Raw genomic sequence first — 12674 nt, 5'->3', positions numbered from 1 at the left:
TCAGCACAGTGCTCCGCACACAGTAAGCGCTCGGGAAACCCAGGCACTGAAGGACCCAGCGACATTCGACCCCCGTTCTCCTTCCCCTTTAAGACCGCGACCCCCAAGGTTGGGGAGACCGGGACCGTACCCACCCCGACTCCATCGCACCCGCCCCAGCGCTCGGCACGGGGCTGGGCCCAGAATGAGCGCTTGATAAACGGCACGGTTATCGTTCGGCACCCGTCCTCCCCTTCACGGCGGACCCCGGGACGGCCACGGTGCCCAGCGGAGGGCGCGCGCCCCGTACGTACGACAGTTAACGTTCGACACCCGCCGTCCCTCCCCGGGGGTATCGGGATCGTGTCCGACCGGACCTCCGCCTCCGCCCGGCGTGAGAGCTCAGCGGAGACGCCGCCGAGGTGTCCGCCCGCCCGCGGAGGCCGTGGACGGGAAACCCCGGGGGTCGGGGGTCACCGGGGCCGAGCCCCCGCCCCTCCCGGGGGGAGGGGACCCCCGCGCTGCTTACTTGATGGCCGCGGGGAGGGTCCCTCCGTGGGCTTGTAACAGCAACACCTGAAGCTGCTGAACCTGGGCGAAGACAGAAGACCGTCCTCAGTGGAGAGGCCGGCCCGGGGAGGCCTTCCTTCGTTTGATAGTAAGCGCTCAATAAGTACGATCGAATAAATGAATGAACGAATGAACGAATCCCAGCTCCGCCACTGCTGGGTGACGGCGGGTGCGTCGCTTCACTTCTCCGGGCCTCGGTTCCCTCCTCGGTAAAATGGGAAGACCGTGAGCCACGTGGGGGACCGGGACCAATGTGATGACCTCGGATCTACCCCAGGGCGTAGGACAGTGTCCGGCACATAGCAGGCGCTTAACGGATACCATAAAATAAAAACATGTAAAAAAAAAAAGACGGGGGGACGATAGCGGTATTCGTTAAGCGCTTACTACGTGCCGAGCGCTGTTCTAAGCGCTGGGGGAGATGGACGGTAATCGGGACACGGGACCCCCCAGTCTTCATCCTATTTTCCAGATGAGGGAAACTGAGGCTCAGAGCTTAGTCCGGTGCTCTGCACCCAGTAGGCGCTCAAGAAATACGACGGAGTGAACGCAGCCGCTCGTCCGAGGTCCCCCGGCGGACGGGTGGCGGAGCGGGGATCGGAACTCCTTGGGAGCCCCCGGCCCCGTCACCTGCTGCTTGAGGTGGTGGAGCTCGGCGGTCTGCGGGTCCACGTTGACCACGGGCTTGTTCTTGATCTTGCGGGCCCGGTCGGCGTAACGCAGCGTGTTCAACGTCTCCTCCATGTTGGAGTCGGCCGGGCTGACGCAGGCGATCATGACCGTGTGGCTGTTTCCTCCCAGGGAATCTGAAGCGGGGAGGGGGCGGCCGACAGGGCGGGGCGGGGTTCGCACCCGGTTCAAAAGCCTCGCCCGAGGCCCGTCTCCTCCAGGAGGCCTTCCCGGACCGAGTCCCCCGACTCTTCCTCTTCTGCGTCCCCCCGACTTTCGCTCCCTCCCTTCGTCCCCCCCCCCGGCCCAGCCCCGCACCCCCTACGTCCTCCTCCCTCATTTCTTTCTTTCGCTCCCCCCTCCACACTCTCGGCTCCGCGTGGGCAAGGAATGGGTCTATTTACTGTTGTCTTGTCCCCTCCCAAGCGCTCAGTACGGTCCTTTGCACACGGTAAGGGCTCAATAAATACAACCGACTATTTCTATTAACGTCCGCATCCCCCTCTAGACTCTAAGGTTGGTTGTGGGCGGGGAATGGGTCTGTTCATTGTTCTATTGTCCTCTCCCAAGCGCTCAGTAGAGTCCTCAATATAGCGCTCAATAAATACGAATGAATGAATGACCGTGAGCCCCAAGTGGGACATTATTATGAATTAGAAATAAATAAGGATGGCATTTAAGCGCGCAGTATGTGCCGAGCACTGTTCTAAGCGCTGGGGTAGAGACGAGGTCATCAGGTGGTCCCCCGTGGAGCTCACGGTCTCCATCCCCATTTTCCAGATGAGGGAACTGAGGCCCCGAGAAGTGAAGCGCCTTGCCCACGGTCACACAACTGACGGGGGGCGGAGCCGGGATTAGAACCCACCACCTCTGACGCCCCAACCCGGGCTCTTTCGTGTGTACTGTGTGCAGAGCACTGTACTAAGCATTTGGGAGAGGACGACAGAACATCGGAAACGTTCCCCGCCCACAGCCATCTCACGGTCTGGAGGGGAAACCCAAGGGCTCAGTGGGGGCCGTGTCCAACCCGATTTGCGGGTACCCACCCCGGCGCTTAGAACAGTGCCCGGCACGTAGTAAGCGCTTCACGAGGACCATTAAAACGATGATAAAGCCCTCTTCTAAAAAGCGGAGTAGCCTAGCGGAAGGAGCCCCGGCCGGGGAGTCGGAGGAGCTGGGTTCTCGCCGCCGTACGGGTTGGAGCCGGTCCCCGTCCCCCGGGGGGCCCGCCGTCTCCACCCCCCTTTTCCAGACGAGGGAAGAGAGGCCACTCTCCCGGGGCCGCGCAGAGGACGAGTGGCGGGGCCGGGACGAGAAGGCGCGTCCTCCGACCCCCCGGGCCGGGGGGGGTCTTGACCCCCGGACCACGCCGCCTCTCCCGGCGACGTGCGGCTCGGCTCGGGGTCCCGCTGGGGCACGACGCCAACCCGCCGGGCCTCACCTTGCAGCAGGCGGGTGAGCTTGGAATCCCGGTAGGGCACGAAGCCGCCCTTCTTGTCGTCGCCGAGGGCGCTGATGACGTTGCCCAGGCACAGGAGGCCGCGGTTGATGTTGATCCCTGGCCGGAGGCGGAGGCCGAGTCACCCGGGGGGGCGGCCGGGAGAGCCCGCCGGGCGGGGAGGGCGCCGGGGACCACCATCCCGCCCGCCCCGCTCCCTCACCTTCCTTCAGGCGGTCTCCTTCCGCCTTGGTCTTCTTCTGCCGCTCGGACCCGGCCAGGTCGACGAGGTGAAGCTTGGAGCAGAAGCTGCTGCTCCTGGGAGGGGACGGGGGAGAGACCCAAGAGGCCGTGGGGAAGACCCCCAGAAGGCCACGGGGAAGATCCTGAGGTCCCTGGGGCCGTGGGGACGGGGACGATCTCGAAGGCCATGGGGCTGGGGAAGACCCCAGAAGGCCACGGGGAAGACCCTGAAGGCCCTGGGACGATCCCGAAGGCCATGGGGCCTTGGGAAAGACCCGGAAGGCCATGGGGCCGTGGGGAAGACCCCTGAAGGCCACAGGGAAGACCCTAGAAGGCCTTGGGGCTGTGGGGACGGGGGCCATCCCCAAGGCCATGGGGCTGGGGAAGACCCAGAAGGCCACGGAGCCACGGGGAAGAGCCAGAAGGCCCTGGGGCCGTGGGGACGGGGACGACCCCGAAGGCCATGGGGCTGGGAAGACCCAGAAGGCCATGGAGCCACGGGGAAGACCCCAGAAGACCCAGAAGGCCTTGGGGCTGCGGCTGGGCACGATCCCGAAGGCCATGAGGCCGTGGGGAAGACCTCAGAAGGCCACGGGGAAGACCCTGAAGGCCCTGGGGCAGTGGGGACGGGGACGATCCCCAAGGCCAGGGGGCTGGGGAAGACCCAGAAGGCCATGGGGCCATGGGGAAGACCCCAGAAGGCCACGGGGACAATCCCGAAGACCAAGGGGCTGGGGAAGACCCAGAAGGCCAGGGGGGAGGGCCAGAAGGCCCTGGGGCCGGGGGGTCGGGCACAATCCCAAAAGCCGTGGAGCCATGGGGAAGAGCCAGAAGGCTGTGGGGATGGGGACGATCCACGAGGCCATGGGGCCGTGGGGAAGACCCGGAAGGCAAAGGGGCTGGGCAAGACCCAGAAGGCTATGGGGCTGCGGCAGGCAGACGATCCTGAAGGCCATGGGGTCGAAGGGAAGACCCAGAAGGCCGTGGGGAGGGGGACGAAACCGAAGGCCACGGGGCCGTGGGAGAGACCCAGAAGGCCGCGGGGAAGACCCAGAAGGCCGCGGGACCACGATCCCCTGCCCGGCCTCCTCTGGCCGAAGGCGGGCCTGGCACCTGGGATCTTGGACGGGTTTCACCCCCTACCGCTACCCGTGGCCCGGGCACAGGCGGGTCGCGGTCGGGGGGAAATGCGGCCCCCACCGGGTGTGTTTGGAAGAAAGAGGGGAGCTCCTGGAGGGCAGGGATGGTGGGGTCTATCGTCCTCTCCCAAGCGCTCCGTCCGGTGCTCCTCGAGGGCAGGGAATCGTGTCTACTAACTCTGTTGGACTTTCCCAAGCGCCCAGCCCGGCAGACTGTCGGCTCCTCGAGGCAGGGATCGTGTCTACCCATCCTCCTCTGCTCTCCCAAGCGCTCGGCCCAGTGCTCTGCGTAGAGTAGGGACTCGATCGACAGGAGGGCTCGGTCAAGGAGCGCGGTACTAAGCGCTCGGGAGAGCCCGAGGTAACAACAAACGGCGTCGATCCCCGCGCCCAAGGAGCTGACGGTCTCGAGGGGGAGAGGGAAAGGAGGAGAAAGAAAGAAATGAGGGAGGGGGACGGAGGGGGCGCGGGGCTGGGACGGGGGGAGGGAGGAAGGGAGCGAGGCGGGGCGAGGCGGAAGGGGAGAAGAGGGTCACGCCGGCCTCCGCTTACTTGTCGCTCCTCTTCCTCTGCTCGACGGAGATGGTGAAGATGGCGTGGGAGCGGGACGACTGGGAATTCATGGCCGTGGAGGCCACGGTCCGCCCGGTGTTCCCCTGCTCCAAGCAGCGCACCATCTCCGGCCCGGAACCCACCGCCTTCTCCGTCAGACCGACGATCTGTTCCCGCCGGGACCGGGGAGATGATCACGGCGATGGTATTTGTTAAGCGCTTCCTACCTGCCGAGCGCTGGCCTGAGCGCCGGGGGAGAGTCGACGTCGTCGGGCTGTCCCCCCGGGGGGCTCACGGTCTCCAGCCCCGTTTGAACGACGAGGGAACCGAGGCCCAGAGAGCTGAAGTGACTTGCCCAAGGTCAGACAGCAGCTACGTGGCAGAGCCGGGATTAGAATCCGGGGCCTTCCGAGCTCTTACTCAGCGCCGCGCGCTGGACTAGGCGCCGATGGGGACTTAGGCTAAAGCGGGTCGGGTCACGCTCCCTGTCCCACACGGGACTCACGGTCTCAGGAGCCTGGCTATTACATACAGGTGAGGAAACCGAGGCACGGAGAAGGGAAGCACCTTGCGGGCCCGGACTCTAGACCGTGCCGCCTGGTCTGATGTAACCGACGCCCTCTGCCTTCCGGTGGGTTTTCTCTCCCCATTTTACAGATGAGGTAACCGAGGCCCGGAGAAATGAAGTGACTCACCCGAGGTCCTGCCGCACATCGGAGGGATGGAAAAATTTTATATATTTTTTTTTTAAAAAAAGGCTTAACGGAGGCCCCCGATTCTCTTCCTTAAGCTCTCACTTCTGTGCCCCCCTTACTCCCAAAGTCAAAGAGCTATCCGCGTGCCTTCGAGGAGCATCGGGGCCCGGTGGGTAGAGGCCGGGCCCGGGAGAAAGAAGGACCGGGGTTCTCATCCCGGCTGCGTCGCCTGCCTGCTGTGTGACCTCGGGCGGGTCGCTTCACCTCTCTGGATCTCGGTTTTCTCCTTTGTAAAATGGGATGAAGACTGCGAGCCCCGTGGCGGACAGGGAAGGGGCCCGACCCGATGGGCTTCCATCTGCCCCAGTGCTAAGTACTGTGACTGGCCCATTGTAAGCGCGTAACAAAACAAAAACGTGAACACTTCAGGCCCCCTGAGAATTGAGAGATTTCTCAGTCAGTCAGTCAGTGGTATTTACTGAGCGCTTACTGCGTGCGGAGCACTGGACTGCTCAGTTGGGAGAGGACAAGACGGCATTAAACAGAACCATTCGCTGCCCACAAGGAGCTGGGAGTCTAGAAGCAGGGAGAGGGACAGGAAGAGAAAAAAAGAAAGGAGGGAGGGAGACGTCGGGGGTGCGGGCCCGGGAGGGGGGAGACGAAGGAAGGGAGCAAAGGTCGGGGGGGATGCGGGAGGAAGGGGGAGATGAGAAAAAGGGTGGGGGTCGGGCAAGGAAGGGCGCTCAGTAAGGATTGGAAGGCGGGGGAGAGCGGGCGGCTGCGGGATGGGAAGAGGGAGCGGATTCCAGGTCGTGGGCGAAAAGTCGGCGGAGAGATAGACCACCCCTCTTCCGGACCGGCGAAACGGTCCATGGTAATATTATAATGATGCTTACGGTACTCGTTAAGGGCTTACTCTGTGCCCGGCACCGTTCTAAGCGCTGGGGTGGATCCAGGTTAATCCGTTTGGACCCAGTCCCTGTCCCTCGTGGGGCTGACAGTCTCCATCCCCGTCGGACAGAGGTCCCGAGAAGCCAAGTGACCGGCCCAAGGTCGCCCACTCACCCCGGGTCCTTCCGACTCCCAGGCCCGGGCTCTGCCCACTAGGCCGGCTGGGGGAGGGAGGTCACAGCTGGCGTTTCTCACTCCCGATGGCCGCCCGCTTGGCCCCGACCTCGACGGTCGGTGACGGAGGATGCCCCCCGACCCCTGACTTCCTCCTCGAGCCTCGCGGGAAAGGCTCGGCCCCCGGAACGACATCCTCCCTCGTCCCCTCCGAGCCACCCGGTCGTTGACCCTGTCGAAACGACTCCGGCCCGGCGGCCGCCGAGCCGGGGTTTTCTCCTCACGGAGATTGGGTTCGCTTTCTTCCGAGCGCAGGACGGCGTTTGGAGAACGCCCGCGGGGCCGCGAATTCGTCTGGCCTGGCGGGCGGAGCCCGGGGCCGGGAGTCGCGAGGTCCTGGGTTCTCATCCCGGCTCCGCCGCTCGTCCGCCGGGTGACCTGGGGCCGGTCGCTTCACTTCTCTGGGCCTCGGTTCCCTCCTCGATAAAATGGGGATGAAGACTGCGAGCCCCACGGGGGACCGGGACTGTGTCGATCCCTATTACCTCGTATCCAACCCAGCGCTCAGTACAGTGCCTGGCACACGGTAAGCGCTAAAATACCACTATTATTATTCTAATATCGGGTCCGGAACCCCACCCCCTTCCTTTTGTCTCCCTCCAAACGGTATTTGTTAATCACTATGTGCCCTGTACCGTTTGACTACGATTAGAGCCCGGCCTAGGGGGTAGAGCCCGGACCTGGGAGTCAGAAGGTCCCGGGTTCTAATCCCGGCTCCGCCGCTTGTCTGCCGTGTGGCCTTGGGCCAGTCACTTCACTTCTCTGGACCTCGGTTTCCTCTTCTGTAAAGACGGGGATTGAGACGGCGAGCCCCCCGTGGGACAGGGACGGCGTCCAACCCCATTTGCTTGTAGCCACTCCAGCGCGTAGTACGGTGCTTGGCACATAATAAACGCTTAACAAATACCATCATTATCATTCCACAATAATTCCCTTTCCTAAACGTCGGGAGGCCGCGCGTTCTAAACCCGTCTTCGCCACCTGTCTGCTGTGAGACCTTGGGCCAGTCGCTTCACTTCTCTGGGCCTCAGTTTCCTCATCTGTCAAAGGGGGATATGAGCGTGAGCCTTATGTGGGACAGGGACCGGGTCCAAACCAGCATGTGTCCACCCCAGAGCTTAGTACAGCGCCTGGCACAGAGTAACGGCTGAACAAAGTACCATAATTATTATCATTTCAGTGCCTGGCACGTAGTAAAACACCTAAAGACCACATTTACTATTGCATCACTATTAAAGAGTTATAAAATTATAAGTATAGTGTATTTACATATAACAATGTATTTATATATCATTTATAAAAGTACATATTTATGCATTATTGATAATGGGTACCATGCTAAGCGCTTCAATACCACATTTACTATTATATCATGTTATTTTAATAACATATCGACCTACCTATTAATACATATTAACAATAACAAGTCTCCTAATTCTCGTGATGTTATTACGACGTCACAGAAGCGTCAGTGACACGAGGGGGGGGTTGAGCTGTCGTGCCCTTCCTCTCGCTCCCCCAGGGCCTCCAGTTTCAGAGACATATCTCTCTGTCTCCCTCTCCCACACATTCACATACGCCCCCGCCCCTTCCCCGGCCGCACCTTTATGCCTTGTTTGGGGTCTTCCCGGATGTTGATCTGGGACGATTTATCCCGAGCCGGACACAGCAGGTCCAGGATCTCTTCGTTGTAGATCTGAGGGTAACAGGAGCGGGGGTCGGCCAGGTGAAATCGCCACGCAACGAGGCCCCGGCCCCCCCGAAAGGACGGGTGAGGGAAGAAATCTAGACGGTCCTAACTGATCTTCTCTAGACTGGAAGCTCCTCGTGGGCAGGGATGGTGGCCGTCAACTCTGCCGTGCTGGACTCCTCTCCTCGGCCTGCCACCCCCCGGACCGTGGGGGTCCCTCAGGGTTCGGTTCCGGGTCCCCTTCTCTTCTCCGTCTCCACCCACTCCCTCGGAGAACTCCTTCGCTCCCACGGCTTCGACTCCCACCTCTACGCGGACGATTCCCGAATCTCCACCTCCAGCTCCGCTCTCCCTCTCCGCCACCTCGCATTTCCTCCTGCCTTCGAGACGTCTCTACTTGGATGTAGCGCCGACACCTCACACTCAGCACGCCTAAAACCGAGCCTCCTCCTCTTCCCCCCCAAACCCCGTCCTCCCCCCGACGTTCCCGTCCCTGTAGACGGCACCGCCGTCCTTCCCGGCTCACGGGCCCGTAACCTCGGCCTTCTCCTCGACTCCTCTCTCTCATTCAGCTGGCATATTCGATCCACCGCCAAATCCCGTCGGTTCGACCTTCGTAACATCGTTAAAATCCGCCCTTTCCTCTCCATCCAAACCGCTCCCGTGTTAATCCAAGCACCTCTCCTCTCCCGCCGGGATGACTGCATCGGCCTCCTCGTGGACCTCCCGGCCTCCGGCCTCTCCCCGCCCCGGACTTCCCTCCGCCCCCCGCCTCAATTTTCTACAGAAACGTTCGGTCCGCGTCCCCCCGCTCCTCCGGACCCTCCGGCGGTCTCCCTGCCGCCTCGATGGCCGCTCGGTGCTCACTTTTCCTCTTCTCGTCCTCCCTTCTGCGTCGTCCCGACTTCCTCGCTTTCTTCATTCCCCCTCGGCCCCACAACACTTACGCCCATATCTGTAATTTATTTATATTAATGTCTGTCTCCCGCTCTAGACCGTAAGCTCGCTGTGGGCAAGGAACGTGTCCTGCTACGTCGTACTCTCCCAAACCCTTAATGCAGTGCCCTGCGCACGCTATGTGCTCAGTAAATACGATGGATTGCCGGGGCTCTGCGCACAGTAAGCACTCAAAAAACGCCATCGATTGATTGTGGGCAGGGAACGTGTCTACCAACACCACTGTGCTGTGCTTTTCCAAGCGCTCAGTACAACGTTCCGCTATAAATAAATATCCATCGATCGAATAGTTCTTTGAGCCCCTCACAGAGGACCAAAATCAAATTAAATATCACTGTTGTTTATCATCATTAAATACGTATCTTGGGCTAAGTCCCGGGATAGATGCAAGACAGGTGGCTTGGACACTCTACCTGCCCCATATAAGCCTGACGGGAGGGAGGAGGGAGAAGAGCGATTTTCTATCCACTAAAGGTGAATATTATCAGCTATTACAGGGGATAGAACCTGGGCGTCAGAAGGACCCGGGTGCTAATCCTGGCTCCGTCACATGGCTGCTGTGGGACCCGGGGCCCGGCACTTCACTTCTCTGGACCTCAGTTTCCTCTTCTGTAAAATGGGGATTAAGAGTGCGAGCTCGAGATGGGATAGGGATGGTGTCCAACCTCGCCACCTTGTAATAACCACCCCGGCGCTCAGCGTAGTGATCTGCACACGGCAAGTGCTCGATAAATGTAACAGTGAATGAAGGACGTGGGCGAAGGGGCGGCGGCGAGACGGAGGCCCCGTGAGCAGGTTGGCATGAGGCGAGGGAAGCGTGCGGGCCGGAAGAGGAAATCAGGGAGGAGGAGGCCTTTAAAGCCGACGGGGACCGGTTTCCTTCGGACGCCGGGGTGGACGGGCGACCGAGGACCAAGCTTTAAGAATAAAAACCTAGACTGTGAACCCCACGTGGCACGTGGTTTGTATCCAACCTCATTAGCTTGTATTTATCCCCGCACTTAGGACAGCACTTAGAGCAAAGTAAGCGGTTAAAAAACATTAAAGAAAAAAAATAGATCCAGGCAGCAGAGTGAAATCTGGACGGGAGTGGGAAGGGACAGGAGGGAGGGAGGTCAGCGAAGAGGTTGATACGGCAGTCGAGGCGGGAGAGGAGAAGCGTGAGCCCGTTGCTGGGTAGGGATCGTCTCTATCTGTTGCCGAATCGTGCTCTCCAAGCGCTCGGTACAGTGCTGTGCACACAGTAAGCGCTCAATAAATACCAGTGAACGATTAACACCGTAGCAGTTTGGATGGAGAGGAAAGGGAGGGCTTTAGTGGCGGTGCGAAGGTTGAACCGACAGAATTTAGCGATGGATTACGTGGGGGGAGTGAGAGAAACCCAAGATCAGGCCAAAGACACGGACTCGTGAGCCAGGGAGGCCGGTGGTGCCGTCTACGGTGACGGGAAAGTCGGGGGAGGGCAGGGTTGGGGTGGGAAGATGAGGAGCTCGGTCTTGGACGTGTGAAGCAGCGTGGCTCAGTGGGAAGAGCACAGGCTTGGAAGTCAGGGGTCATGGGTTCGAATCCCTGCTCTGCCACTTGTCAGCTGTGTGACTGTGGGCGAGTCACTTAACTTCTCTGTGCCTCAGATACCTCATCTGTAAAATGGGGATGAAGACTGTGAGCCTCACGTAGGACAACCTGATGACCCTCTATCTCCCCCAGCGCTTAGAACAGTGCTCTGCACATAGTAAGCGCTTAACAAATGCCAACATTATTATTATTATTATTATTATTATTACTATTAAGTCTGAGGCGATGGCAGGACGTCCAATCAGAGATTTCCTCCGGACAGGACGAAATGTGAGACTGCAGAGAAGGGGGGCCAGAGGGAGGTGAAAGAGAGAGGTCGATCAGGGGCTGGAGATGGAAATCTGGGAATCATCCGCATAGAAAGGGGAGTCGAGGCCGTGAGAGCGAAGGAATTCTCCTAAGGGAGTGAGTGGAGACGGAGAAGAGAAGGGGATCCGGGACCGAGCCCCGAGGGACCCCCGCGGTCCGGGGGCGGGAGGCCGAGGAGGAGCCGCCCGGGAGACGGAGAAGGGGCGGCCGGAGAGACGGGAGGAGACGCGGCAGAGGACGGCGTCGGCCGGGGTCCGCGGGAGCGGGGGGCAGTCGGCGGGGCTGAAGGCGGCCCGGAGGCCGGGGGGGGAGCGGGACGGGGCCGAGGCCGGCGGGTCCGGCCGGGAGGCCGCCGGCGGCGGCGACCTCCGAGGGGAAGCTTTCCACGGAGCCGGGGGGACGGAAGCCAGATTGAAACGGGGGTCGAGGAGAGAATCGGAGGAGAGGAAGTGGAGGCGGAGGGCGTAGACGACTCCCTGGGGGAATTTGGAGAGGAAGGGTAGGAGGGAGATGGGGCCATCACTGGAGGGAGCCGGGGGATCAAGAGAGGGGACGTGGGCCTGTTTGAAAGCAGAGGCGAAGAAGCTGACGACTAAAGACGGCCGTCAGGGAGGGAAGAAGGGACGGAGTAGGAGAGGCAAGTGAAGGGGGTAGATTCTTTGAGAGGAGGTGGGAGATCTCCTCTAGAGATATGGCTGGGAAAGATGGGAGAGGTTGAAGAAGGGGCAGAAGCGATCCTAGGGAGATCACGGCTGATGATTTCGATTTTCTCCGTAAAGGCGGGGGCCAGTTCACTGGGGGCAAGAGATGGGGGGGCCGTGCAAGAGGAAGGGGCTACCAGGGTTTGGAAAGGGAGTTGTACGCCGGCGAGGCCGACGGATATCTGAGTCAATAAGGACGGAGAAATAGATTGTGAGCTTCTTGCAGGCAGGAATCGTTTCTACCAATTCTCTCGTACTTTCCCCAGACAGCGCAGCGCTCTGCTCACGGTGCGGACGTCCAACAACTGCTACTGACTGATTTTTCCTCCCATCCCAGTTTTGGAACGGGTTGACCAGCTTCCCAGAGTCGTCTCCCAACTTTCCAGTGTAAAGACTACCCGTCAGCTTCCCAGATTCACCTTTCTTTGACGACGACGATAACGACGTCATCGTTTAAGCGCTCACTAGGTGCCAGGCCCCGTACTAAGCGCTGGGGCGGATGCAGGCAGTCTCCATCCCCGTTTTACAGGTGAGATAAGTGAGGGCCAGAGAACTTCAGTGACTCAAGATCACACGGCGGCATATATATATATGTATATATATAAATGAATTTAAAAATATCTTTAAATGATAGTAAAATAAACGAAATTTAAATGAATTAAATGAAGTCAAAATAAATGAAATATATACATATATAAATTTCAGCTCTATGCAAATGCGCTGCGGGGCTGGGAGGGAGGATGAATGAAGGGAGAAAGTCAGGGCGACGTAGAAGGGAGTGGGAGAATTGGAGGGCTTAGGGAAGGTTTCTTGGGAGAGTTCTCCAAGCGGGAAAAAAGAAACACTGAATCGAGTCAGGATGGAGAGAGAAGATTGGGAAACTAAAGGGGGAAGGGTCACCCGAGCCCCTCAGCTTCTTGGAGGCGAGGGGGCTCACGCTGGGAAAGAGGGGAGAGTTGAAGAAGGGGCAGGAAACCTCCAGTCGATGGTACCTTCTTACTGACCGTTTACCACGCGCACAACGCTGGACTA

The 12674-nt window shown here is 60.1% G+C and overlaps 1 protein-coding gene across 4 annotated transcripts in view; it reads right to left on the bottom strand.

Annotated features, from left to right (window-relative positions):
• Positions 1-12674, bottom strand: part of KIF4A (kinesin family member 4A) — a 44282-nt gene that overhangs the window by 27497 nt on the left and 4111 nt on the right. For all 4 annotated transcript variants that reach the window (XM_029067866.1, XM_029067867.1, XM_029067868.2 and 1 more), the window contains exons 4-9: positions 8014-8106; positions 4591-4757; positions 2880-2974; positions 2660-2776; positions 1180-1355; positions 509-570 (exon numbers count right to left, since the gene is read on the bottom strand). In XM_029067866.1, the coding sequence (XP_028923699.1) occupies positions 509-570; positions 1180-1355; positions 2660-2776; positions 2880-2974; positions 4591-4757; positions 8014-8106 (710 nt within the window). The remainder of the gene's footprint in view (positions 1-508; positions 571-1179; positions 1356-2659; positions 2777-2879; positions 2975-4590; positions 4758-8013; positions 8107-12674) is intronic.

This window comes from Ornithorhynchus anatinus, chromosome 6, assembly GCF_004115215.2.
Source record: "Ornithorhynchus anatinus isolate Pmale09 chromosome 6, mOrnAna1.pri.v4, whole genome shotgun sequence".
In the NCBI taxonomy this organism is placed as follows: Eukaryota; Metazoa; Chordata; class Mammalia; order Monotremata; family Ornithorhynchidae; genus Ornithorhynchus; species Ornithorhynchus anatinus.
The sequence above is the reverse complement of the archived record's forward strand: the minus strand, read 5'-3'. Positions and strand labels throughout refer to the sequence as shown.